Consider the following 12,075-nt stretch of genomic DNA (forward strand, 5'->3'; position numbering starts at 1 on the left):
TCCTTCCTCCACTTCTTATTAAATCGTGATGAAAAATATAAAAAAATATCGAATCTTGAGATCGTCTCATTCCAACCCGATAACAATACCTCTTCGTGTGTGGTGGTTGTCAAAGTACAACTAGTACCTCGTTCAGCATATATCATCATCATCCTATTAAAAGCATCATTCAAATCATACGAATCCGATTATTCTTACACCTTTCAGAATGAATAGCAACAAACTCTCCTCCGAAGGCAATCAGGTCCATTCTTCCATTCATACCTTCCATCCATCCCCCACGACCACCACTACGATCACGACCACCACGACCATCACTACAATCACCACAGAAGAAGAAGAACCACAACAACCATCATCCTCTTCTGTTCTTCAACAACATTTACCTTCTTCTTTAGTCGCTCCTATCAAACAAAAACATGATAAAACTATCCATGCCATTGCAGGAAGCATGAGTGGTATGGCTGCTGCCATTGCTCTTGCTCCTCTGGATGTCATTCGAACAAGACTCATGATTCAAAGAATTCCTCATAAAGCACACTATTCTCATTTACCATCACAACTTCATCAACAAACTCATCATCAACATGTTGCATCACCCTATCGAGGAGTTTTAGGAGCAATGAAACACATGATAAAGACTGAAGGATTTACGAGCTTATATAAAGGATTGGGAACTAATTTATTGGGCTATGTTCCAAATTGGGGAGTTTATTTTACGTCTTACGAACATTTTAAATCCACATTTGCACAGAGTCAATTGCTGAAAGATCATCTCATGTTAAATCATCTTGCCAGTTCAATGCTGAGTGGAATTATTACTTCATTTGTGGTATCTCCCATGTGGGTGATAAAAACAAGAATGCAAACACAAGTTGAAAGGCAATATACTGGAATTTATCATGCATTTAGAGAAATTTTAAAAAACGAAGGAGTTAGAGGTTTATATAGAGGCTTAACACCTTCTTTATTTGGAACGATACATGTTGGTGTTCAATTTCCATTATATGGTTAGTTTTTATTTTTAACATTTCATTCAACTTATAATGTTTCACGTTTTATTTGATTCGGTGTAATTTTTCTCATTTCCAAATCTGAATAGAATTTTTAAAGAAAGAGCTCAAAAAAGATACAAATCTCAATAACATGACAGTTATTATAATTTCTAGCTCAGCAAGTAAAATAGTAGCAAGTATGATTGCATATCCTCACGAAGTGTTGAGATCCAGATTGCAAGATCATGCACACGGAAAAGACATTCAACTTGCAGCTAATTATGAGCCTTACAAAGGAATGAAAGATGCAATATACAGGATATGGCATGAAGAAGGATATAGAGGATTTTATAGAGGAATGACAGCTAATTTTGTTCGAGTAGTACCGGCAGCAGTTTTAACATTAGGAAGTTTTGAACTATTTGCACAATATTTGCATAAAATCCTCGATTAATTTGAGAAGTCAGGAAATTCTCTCCAATTTCGCCATGTATTTCAATCATCTGAAGCTATGAAAGATGAACTAATTGAGCGCTTGTTTAAGTTTTAGCACTGTGTCTTTGAACATTTCATATTCAGAGTCTGAATGAGCAATTAATTTCGATGCAATACCAAATACCAACTTCCACTCTTTGTTACTTTGGTCATCATGTTGTGGTTTTTGCTTTTTCTTTATGAGCTCTTCTAAAATGATCTCACTTTCATTGATGATTGCAGAATTTATACCTAACATTTTTGCTAACTTAATTCCGTATCTATCTTCTGAGCAGCTTCCAGGTTGTAATTGGTAGAGATAATTCAACTCGCCATCTTGTGTGGTTGTCACTCTAAGGTGTGAATTTTTAATGTTGGGATATAAATTCTCCAAATCACTCATTTCAGTGTAATGAGTAGCAAAGAGTGAATATGAGCGTAATGACTTGAAACATGTTGCCAAAAATTTTAGCTCAACTCAAAACTTACACTTAGATGTTCTGCAATACTCCATGCAATTGCGGTTCCTTCAATATTGCTCGAACTTCTTCCAAGCTCGTCGATTATTATTAAGCTTTTGTTAGTTACATTTTGAACGATGTTGGTGACTTCTTTCTATTATGGTGTTGGTGGATATTTGTGAGAAACTTAACATACCATTTCAACCATGAAAGTGCTACTATTATTTTCAATATTGTCATTGTTACCAATTCTGGTAAATATTCGGTCTGCAATTCTAATATTGCAATAACTACATGGTACATAACATCCTATTTGGCTGATAATTTGGATACAAGCAACCTGTTTCAGGTAGGTAGATTTTCCTGACATGTTGGCTCCTGTTATAATGTGAAAATTACTTGATTCTGATAGATATGTGTCATTGGCGACATATTCTCCGTTTAAATTTTTTTCTAAGACAGGGTGCCTTCCTTGCTTAATGGCAGTTGGTCCTTCGGTGCAAAACTGAGGTCTGATGTAGCTATTATTTAACGTAACAAGAGTAGCAAAGGAGAATAGCATATCAAGAAGACCAATAGATTCACCTAATTTGTACAGATCACTGATATGAGTCTTAATAATTTCTGTAAGCCTGCTGACAACCATTTCTGTCATTAGATATATCTCATCAAGAATTTCTTTCATGCGCACGTTCAGAGAGTTTAGCTCTTCAGTAGAACAATGGACGATCTTCCCTTTCTTTAGTCTTTGGATCAACAACTTTTGAGCCTCATGTGACAAATGAACATTATCCTCATAAGTGAAGTGATAACCTCTTCTTACATTGTACCGAAGTTTTAGAGATGATACGCCAGTTTCTGCTTGACAATATTTGTGATGGCTCTGTATTTCTTCTACTGTCTCAATATATTTCTTTCTTCCAATATCCAACAAAGCATCCACGTTAGCTGCCACAGAAAAGATAACTTGCTGCTGCTTGTTTTTGCAGTTTACAATGCCTTTTTCATTAATGATTTCATCGATGCTTTGTTTTAGACTCGATAATTCCTGATATTCTAACGATTGAGATATAGCTTTTAAAATTGGAGTGGTGTACGATCTGAGCTTTTCTTCAAGCAGAGGAACTTTTTCAATTATTTTTCTCAAACAAATAATATTAAGCACACATGAATGAGAACATCTGGCAGAGGAAGAACGTTTGGTGTGAGTGAATTGGGTTAGTAGATGAGCAATGTCTATATTGAACTCTGAAAGAAGTGCACCGACTTCAAAAAACTCCTTTTCGTTAGCCAGTATTTCATCCACTGTATCTAACCTTGCGTTGAGAGATGTTATGTCTAATAGTGGTTGCAACAAATTGGTCCGTAAAATACGTTTACCCATTGGAGTCTTGGTGTAGTCGAGATGAGAAAGCAAAGTTGAGACTCCATTCCCATACTTCAAACTTCTCACCAATTCCAAAGACGAAATGCTTGATGAATCTATCATGAGATGCCCGTCGCATGCAACATAGGAGATTCTCAGACTTCTTGGTTGGAAGGTAATCTCCTGTACATACTCCACATATTGTATGACGGCAGATAAAGCACTAACGCTAAGGTACTTGGAAACGACGTCGGATTGAATTGAAGAATTTTCATGATCCATCAACAAGGTATTAATGTATTCATTACCCTTATTCTCATTGAAAAGCTTTCTTGCTATGAACGTTATTTTCGCCTTGTTGGAAGTTCCTTCACTGTTGCTTTCTAGCTCTTGCTTTACCACAGAGGACAACTTGGTATCGTACAACGTTTTCGGAAACAATACTTCTGCAGGTTCATACACCTTCAACATGTTGCAAGTATTGATGTAGCTGGAGCCTTCGTTGTACTGAGTAAGTCTAACCGAATTCGTTCTGAGATTGAAAACAGCAAACCCAACTTCCCTTGCTTGATTGTCGAGTAATGCAACAATATTTAAGGAAGGAGAAGCATTGGTGCCTGCTGAATGAGTGTTATACTTATGGAGTGTTGACCCTGTTGATGATTTCCTATTGGAGGGAAGAGTGCTTGATAGAGTTTGCCCAACGGGAAAGTGATTTTCATACATAGCCTTACCAGCCTTTGGAGTGCGATTGATGTTGGAGGAGGAAATGCGGGCAGTTGATGGCGTTTTCATTTTATTTTCTGTTGTAAGAGTATATTGTAAAGAGGTGATAATTATGGATTTGTTATTGCAGTAAGGCTGGATCACAGGAAGAAACTAATTGATGGAGTTGCTCGATTAGTTTTGGAAGTTCTTCACGTTTAAATTTAAGATAAGTCTTTGCTCTTTTCTCGAGGTGAGTCAATTCCGATGTAAGCTCTTGGATAGTGGTCAGGTCGTCCTCCATTTCAATCAACTCTCTCAAATACTTTCTTTTGTCCTTTTCTAATTCATAAATTGGCGTCCAATTAGTTTCAAACTCCTCCAGAACATTCTTGATTTTGTCGATTTCTTCAATTAGCTGCAATGGATCGCCGTCTCTGATATTCTCTTCAACAGCTCGTACATTTTCATGAGTATCTAACGTTTGAGGAGTTGCAGTGAGTGAGTCATCTTTGAGTTGAAAGGAATCTTGTTTTTGGTGGTGTTGATCATGATTTTGTACAAATGATTTCAATTCCTGCTCTGAGCTTGGAGGTTGAGAATGAATGGCACCATCTACAGCCACATCATCCTCGGAATGACTCATTCTCACAGGAAAGTTGAGAAGTAACAACTCGTTTGGAATTCTTGGTGATGGTCTTCTTTTTGGTGGACCTTTGCTGAGCGTTAGTACATCTCGAGATGTGACACCATTATTCGGTTGGTGATGATGATCGGATTGAATCATGTTTGTTGCTTTTCTGTAACCACTGAATAAATAGGACCCTCGTTTTTGAGCGTTTCGAATGGTAATGTACAACCAATGTCGAGCGAACTTTTCAACCTTCTTCAAAGAGTCGAACTCACTCATGGTATGATTCAATTGAAGGTTTCTCATTCGTTGAGTGTGGTGGTCATAGGCAGACTTTCAAATCTCAGGTCATTGATCATCTCAATGAAAAACAATTAAAACTTACTTCAATCCATTGAATTAATCCTCTCCGCATCAATAGTGCATTTCTGTTCTCCAATGCTTCAATTTCTAATTTACTCTTAGCTCGAGCATAGTAAACATAATTCTTCAAGGCTGCAAATGTTTTCTTTGCCAAATGTTTCTTCATGAGAAAATCTGCTTTTTTCAAACTACATTTCTCGTTCAGTCGTTTTTGGACAATTCCATTCCAAATATCGAACATTGGTTTCACTAAATGTTTCAATGAAAATTGTAGAGCTTTTCTATGCAATTCCTCATTTCTTCTCCTGAATAGAACATAGGCAAATAATTGTTTCATTGTCTTTTCTTTCAGTATACGATTGTGATGAAGAGCTGCTCTCTCAAAATTGATTCTCTGCACTACCTTGTTCTCATAATAGTGTCTCCAAGCTTTAAAAACTCTGGAAAGTTTTGAGCATTCCAATTTAGCTTTTAATTCGGAAACTCGAATGTCTTCCTTCTCTTTTTTTTCTTTTCGAACCAGAGTATATTGAATCAATGCTCGGAAAGCTGTAGAAGCTAGATATTTGTTTCTTCTTCTCAAGATGGGTTGAATTTTATCATTGAGTGATTGGTTTCTCTCTTCTTCAAGTAAGTAATTATTCTAATAAGATTGATCCATCATTAGATGCTCATAGATTTCAATGGGACTTACCTTCCAATGTCTAAAACTCTTATACAAACATGAGAAACGGTAAAAAATGTCTGCCTTGTGACAATTTTGATATTTTTCTTTTCTTAATTGGCAATACTGGAATTATGAAAATAAGATTTTGAAAGAAAAATTATATGTCACTTACATTGCTAAGAGCAAACAAAGACTTTCTGATCAAGGATTCCCAACGGAAACATTCCGCTCTCTCTGTTAAAAAGAATGCTTGTCTTTGAGACGAAAGTTTGTCTTTCCAGGTAATTAAAACCTGTTTCAGCTCTCTCTTTCTTTGTTTTTGAAGAACAACTTTCTATTGCCTTGTTTGAAATAACCAAAGCAGCATGTGAAAAACATACCTCTAATTCGTTGAAATGAATCCTATTTTGTAAAGTAATTTTCCAATTATTGAAGTATGACGACAAATATTTCGTTCTAAAATATTCTTCGGCTTGCTTCAATTTCAATTTCTTTTCTTTTTTGGTGTTGCAATACTTTGCCAGGCAATCAAACGCCATTCTCAATTTCTTATTATTGAAAAATCGATCCACAATTTCTTGTTTTGTTGCCATGATTTTTCTCTTCTCTGTATTTTTCATTACCTGGTGTCGTAATGAATTGAAGATCCTTCTTTTAATTGAACGATCATAGTATTCGGTAGCCTTTCTGGTCTTTATATCAGCTTCTTCTTGAATGTGTTTTTTTAGTGCTGACCATGCTTTACAGAGTAAAACCTTTGTGTAAAAGGATTCCGCAATGTTTACCTTATCTCTCAAAATTTTAACTGCAATTTTTTGTTTTTGAAAATTTCCACACGATCAGACACTTACTTCCTTTAATAGCAGCAACCACTCGTCTCACATTTCTGTGATATTCAAAATTCTCAGCAACGAGTATTGAATCACGCTTGATGCGTTGAATGTCACAATTTGTCTGCAACGATTTTAATACTCGAATTTGTAAAATTTTGTTAAAATGTTGGTAGGCCATTTCTTCATTTTCCAATGAGATCAAACCAAAAACGTTAAATTATGGAATGTACATACCTGTAAGCTCTTGTTCTTTCTTTAAACTAAGGTTTAGCCGTTGCCTCCATGCCAAAAAAAAGTATTGCATGACAGAAAATTTGTGACGAGTTTGCATAATGAATTCTCGTTTCCAAATACTTTCTCTATCTTCTTTTCTTCGTTTCCAATGTTGAAAGCATTTAAAAATCAGAGTCGTATTTCTCCTATTTTTTGCCTTAATTTCATTCAAGCCCTTTCGAGCAAACCACTTCCAATGATTTATAACTTTTCTTGCTAATTCTTCGCTACGCAATTTGATTTTTCGTCTTTCAATAGCTGCTTTTCTTTTTTCTCATCCACTCTTCCGAGAAGTTGTTGCAAGTAGAATATTCTTGTTGATTTACAGGAAAAACTCCAAGTCTCTTAAACTGGTTGGTAAGGGCATCCAAAGACTCCGTATTTGCAGAGCTTTTTTTAAATTGGTGCTCATCTCTAGTCATTAATTGAGGTGAGTGAGGGATTATGGATGTTTTGGTTTGAGTGTTTGATTTGGTGGTGTTCGTTTGTGGTGGTGGTAGCGATGGCTTTGATGTTGTTTTGCATAATTGTTTGTGACTACAAAATTGTTCGTTTTGTCCTATAATATTATTTACAATTACTCTAGGGTTTGTTGATAATGATGGTACATGTGGTGGTACAACTGTTTCTCTTTGATTATTATATGGCAAGGGTTTTTGAACATATATTTCATCTTCTGGATCTTCATCGTCATCAATATTGTGATATCTTACAACGGGTGCTTTGGGTGAGTTGTTGCTCGGTTGTATGATGGTGGTTGTTGTTGGTGGTGGTTTCCGAGGAACATTGGGTGCTGATAATTTGTGATTGATTGGTTTTTCTGAAGGAATCGTTGTTGTTTTCTCTGTGTTTCGTTGCCCTTGCATGGCTCGTTTTTGTATGGGTGGATGAGTTGAGATCTTCTTTGATGGTGGACCAGAAGTGGGGATCTTGTTTTGCATTTTCTTTTGGTTTAGACTTTCACTTTCGTAAAATATTTCAACTCTTGGACATCTCAGAATACGGTCCAAGGTGTGCAGTTTAATATTTACAACCACTTGATTGTTTGTACTTTGCATAAAATCCCGTATTAACGATGTAAGAATTCCCTTTCCACACTGAAAGGCTTTTTCCAATCCAAAGAGGAATGTTTTGGCGCCAAGTTGACCCGCTCAAAGTTTAATTTTCTTTTAAAAAAATTCGGAGCAGTCAAATCTGTCTTCTTCTAGGCTTTACTTCTGATCGTCATCATCAAATTTTTGAATATTTCTCAAGCCTTGTTGTGAGACCGTAATTACCGACTGCTTTTTCAATCAACCATTTAATTTATACATTCCTTTAAACATGAGTACCGCTGCCAGCCAAAGCCAAGGAACACAATCTTCTCTCTCCTCTGGCACCACCACGACAAATAATCATCATGGCCAAATTGTCAGAATCGAAGTCGAAAATTTCAAATCCTACAAGGGTCGCCAAATTATTGGTCCTTTCAACGATTTTACTTGCGTCATCGGTCCCAATGGTAGCGGCAAGTCAAATCTAATGGATGCCATCAGTTTCGTTATGGGACTAAGAGCACAATATCTCCGTTCTTCACATTTGAAACAATTAATTTTCAATGGTGACGGGTTGGCCCAACTCCAGAATAGAACAGCCTTCGTGAAGTTGGTTTTCAAAACATCTCCTGAACATGAAGAAGAAGAAGGAGCTGAAATTGAATTTACAAGAACTATTTCAGCACAAGGACAAACTGAATATAAGATTAACCAAAAGACTGTTCAAGCAAGTGATTATGAAAAAAAGTTGAAGAGCTTTGGTATTCTTACAAAAGCAAGAAACTTTTTAGTTTTTCAAGGTGATGTTGAAAATGTAGCATCAAAGTCTCCCACAGAGTTGACCAAGCTGTTCGAACAAATTTCTGGTTCAGAGGAATACAAAAAAGAATATGATAGACTTAAGGAGCTATATGAGCAATCCAACAACAAGCTCATTACGAATTTCCAAAAGAAGAAGGGAATTACCACCGAGAAAACACAATATAAAAACCAAAAGAAAGATGCTGACAGATTTGACGAAGCAACCAACCAACATACAGAATTGCAAGCTCAATTTGTTCTGTGGAAATTATACCATATTGAAAAGGACATTCGTAAGCATAGAGCTGAATTGACACGCCTCAACAAGGACAAGAATAACTTGACATCCAGACAGAAAACAACCAACGATGAAATTAATGAAAAGAAGAAAGAAATGGCCAAGTTAAAGAAACAAAATCTTCTTTCTGCAACAAAAGTTAAATCACAAAAAGATGACGTACAAAAAAAGAGAGAAGCACTTGCATCTTTAAAGGTTGAGGTTAGTCACTTGGAAAATAGTTTGAAGCAACATTCTAAGAATATGGACAAGAAGAGATCACAGCTTGATAAACACACAAAGGATGTAGAAAAGATGGAAGAAGAAATTAAAACTCTCGAAGAAGAAAGACAAGAAATGGAAAACAAATTAAAAGAAGAAAGCCAAAGAGAGTTGAAACTTTCTGGAGCAGATCTCGAAGAATATAACCAACTAATGACTCAAGCTGCTGAAAAGACAGTCAGTTTAAGACAAGAACTTGCTTCACTTAATGGAGAAAAGAGCACTCTTGTTGAATCTCAAAAAACACTACAACAAAAGGTTAGTCAAATGGAAGAAAGAAAGAAACAATTAGAAGATCAAAAGAAAACAAACCAAAAAAGACTTGAAAAGCTCGAAGAAGCACTTCAAAATCTTGAAAATGAACTCCAAGAAAAGAAGAGAAAATATGATGAACTCTCTCGGGCTAGTGACGAAAAGAAGAAGAGAAAACAAAAGGCAGAAGATGATTTACATGAAATGAGAGACAAATTAAAAGATGCCAGAGTCGAGAAACGTGACTCAGAAAGAGAACAAAAATTCAAAGAAGCTCTTGATGGCATGAAACGTCTCTTCCCTGGTGTTATTGGAAAGGTTGCTGATTTGTTTACAATTGTCCGTGAAAGATATAATGTTGCTGTCAACGTTGCAATTGGAAAACACTTGAATTCTATTGTTTGTGAAAATGAAAAGACTGCATTTGAATGCATCAAATATCTCAAGGAGCAACGTTTAGGTACTTGCACTTTCATTCCAATCGATACCGTTAAACCAAAAAAGATTAATGAAAAGTTGAGAAAGATTCCAAACACTACTGCCAAGTTGGTGATTGATGTCATTTCATTTGAAGAAAAACTCGAAACAGTTTTTAAATATGCCGTTGGTAATACCATTGTTTGTGACACTTATCAAGAAGCAGTAGACATTTGTTTCAATGATGTTGCTGGTTTAGGTTTTAAAGTTAAAGCAGTAACAATTGAAGGAACAGTTATCACTAAGGCAGGTATGGTCACTGGTGGGTTGGCAGATGCCAAGACAAGAGCTTCAAGATATAAGGAAAAGGATATCGAAAAGTTAAAGAATGACAGAGATAAGCTTGTTTCTGAAATTCAATCTCTCACAAGAGAAGAAGCTTCTGATTCAACATATCTCATCAAACTTCAAAACGATATTTCTCAAATTGAAGGAAGAATGGTGGTCAAAACAGATATTGAATTCACCAAGAAGAAGATTGATGGCATTGAAACTGAATTGAGAGATGTAGATAGAGAAATTCAAGCTGAGACACCAAATCTTACCAAATTGAAAGATTCCATTAGCAATCTTGATGCAAGAATTGAATCTATTGAAGATTCAATTGCTAAAGTTGAAGAAGGTATTTTCACTGCCTTCTCCAAGAAGATTGGAATTGATAATATCAGAGAATATGAAAATAAGAGATTAAAAGCAGAAGAACATGCCGCTAAGGAGAGATCAAGATTTGAAACTATGATTTCTCGACTGACCAACCAATTAGAGCTCATTAGAAAGAGAGATGTTGCTACCTCACTTGACAGACTTGAAAAGGAGGTTGAAACCGAAGAGAAATCTCTCGATAAGAAGAAAGAGAGAGTCAAACAATTAGAGACAGAACTTATTTCTGTTGAAAAGGAGTATAAGAAGCTACTTGAAGAATTGAAGAGTTCCCAGTCATCCATTGATGATAAAAACACTGAAATGAATGAATTGAAGAAGATTCTTCAAACTGACATGGACGAGCTGACAAAGATTGCTAAACAAATTACAGCAAAAGAAAACCAAATTGAACAACTAAGAAATAAGAGACAAGAAATGTTTATGAAGTGTAAAATTGAAGAGATTGAACTTCCAACGATCAAAGGTAGAGTCACTGTTACACCTGAGGAAGAAGAATCCGAGGAGGAAGAAGAAGAGGATGGAAAGAAGAGAAAGCAAACCAGACCAGCAGGTAGAAGCAAGAAGAAGAAAAAGCAATCTGAAGAAGCTGAAGAAGAGGAACCAGAAGAAATTAGATTCAGTGAGTCTTTTACCATTTCCCAAACAACAGAAGAAGAGACTCCTGCTTCTCAAGAACTTGTCACACTTGACTTTTCTTCCATTGATAAATCCAAGAAAAAAGTTAGAGACTTGAAACACTATGAAGAAATTGAAAAACAATTCGAAAATGAACTGCAAGAACTTCAAGAAGAAATTGAAAAACTTGCTCCAACAACGGCAATAGCTGGAAAATATGATGTGATCAACAAGAAATATAAGGATACTCTCGAAGAATACAAAAAGACAAGAGAAGAAACAACAAAGATAAAGAAGGACTTTGAAGAGATCAAGAAAAAGAGAAAGGAAGCATTCACAAAAGCATTTGACAAAATTGCTGACTCTATTGATTCAATTTACAAAGATTTAACTAAATCAGAGAAAACACCAACAGGTGGTACAGCCTATCTCACTTTGGAAGACACTGATGAACCATATCTTCAAGGAATTAAGTACAATGCAATGCCACCACTTAAACGTTATAGAGATATGTCACAGTTGAGCGGTGGTGAAAAGACAGTTGCTGCTCTGGCTTTATTGTTTGCAATTCACAAGTACAATCCTTCACCATTCTACATTTTGGACGAAGTTGATGCTGCTCTTGACAACGTTAACGTTAACAAAGTGGCTGATTATATTAGACGCTCTGTGAACAAGCAAACAGATCTCTTGTGTCAATTCATTATCATTTCATTGAAAGAGAACTTTTACACCAATGCGAAATCCTTGGTTGGTATTTTCAGAGACATTCCTTCCAAGTCATCCAAAACGCTCACCATAGATATGAATCAGTTTGATGAAGAACAAAGGCATCATGCCGAAGAAGAATGATTTGTAAAAATGTAATTTTAAATTTAATTATTGAATCAAAACAGAAATAATAAT

The 12,075-nt window shown here is 35.8% G+C and overlaps 5 protein-coding genes across 5 annotated transcripts; 2 read left to right on the top strand and 3 right to left on the bottom strand.

The window, feature by feature from the left end:
• Nucleotides 1-208: 208 nt before the first annotated feature.
• FDP41_007900 (uncharacterized protein) lies at nucleotides 209-1,449 on the top strand (the record flags this gene model as incomplete). Its single annotated transcript, XM_044711696.1, has 2 exons — nucleotides 209-1,010; nucleotides 1,103-1,449. The coding sequence occupies 2 exons, from the start codon at nucleotides 209-211 to the stop codon at nucleotides 1,447-1,449; spliced, it is 1,149 nt and encodes a 382-aa protein (XP_044568698.1).
• A 69-nt stretch (nucleotides 1,450-1,518) lies between these two features.
• Nucleotides 1,519-4,091, bottom strand: FDP41_007901 (uncharacterized protein; the record flags this gene model as incomplete). The annotated part of the gene is made up of 3 exons (XM_044711697.1): nucleotides 1,519-1,914; nucleotides 1,959-2,084; nucleotides 2,127-4,091. The coding sequence occupies 3 exons, from the start codon at nucleotides 4,089-4,091 to the stop codon at nucleotides 1,519-1,521; spliced, it is 2,487 nt and encodes an 828-aa protein (XP_044568699.1).
• A 52-nt stretch (nucleotides 4,092-4,143) lies between these two features.
• FDP41_007902 (uncharacterized protein) lies at nucleotides 4,144-6,826 on the bottom strand (the record flags this gene model as incomplete). The annotated part of the gene is made up of 7 exons (XM_044711698.1): nucleotides 4,144-4,965; nucleotides 5,018-5,638; nucleotides 5,690-5,785; nucleotides 5,835-5,996; nucleotides 6,043-6,467; nucleotides 6,514-6,675; nucleotides 6,730-6,826. 7 exons carry the CDS (start codon nucleotides 6,824-6,826, stop codon nucleotides 4,144-4,146), a joined length of 2,385 nt encoding a protein of 794 aa, XP_044568700.1.
• Nucleotides 6,827-7,019: 193 nt separating this feature from the next.
• Nucleotides 7,020-7,709, bottom strand: FDP41_007903 (uncharacterized protein; the record flags this gene model as incomplete). The annotated part of the gene is made up of 1 exon (XM_044711699.1): nucleotides 7,020-7,709. The coding sequence occupies one exon, from the start codon at nucleotides 7,707-7,709 to the stop codon at nucleotides 7,020-7,022; it is 690 nt and encodes a 229-aa protein (XP_044568701.1).
• A 382-nt stretch (nucleotides 7,710-8,091) lies between these two features.
• FDP41_007904 (uncharacterized protein) lies at nucleotides 8,092-12,021 on the top strand (the record flags this gene model as incomplete). The annotated part of the gene is made up of 1 exon (XM_044711700.1): nucleotides 8,092-12,021. One exon carries the CDS (start codon nucleotides 8,092-8,094, stop codon nucleotides 12,019-12,021), a length of 3,930 nt encoding a protein of 1,309 aa, XP_044568702.1.
• Nucleotides 12,022-12,075: the final 54 nt, after the last annotated feature.

This window comes from Naegleria fowleri, assembly GCF_008403515.1.
Source record: "Naegleria fowleri strain ATCC 30894 chromosome Unknown tig4, whole genome shotgun sequence".
Lineage (NCBI taxonomy): Eukaryota > Heterolobosea > Eutetramitea > Acrasida > Naegleriidae > Naegleria > Naegleria fowleri.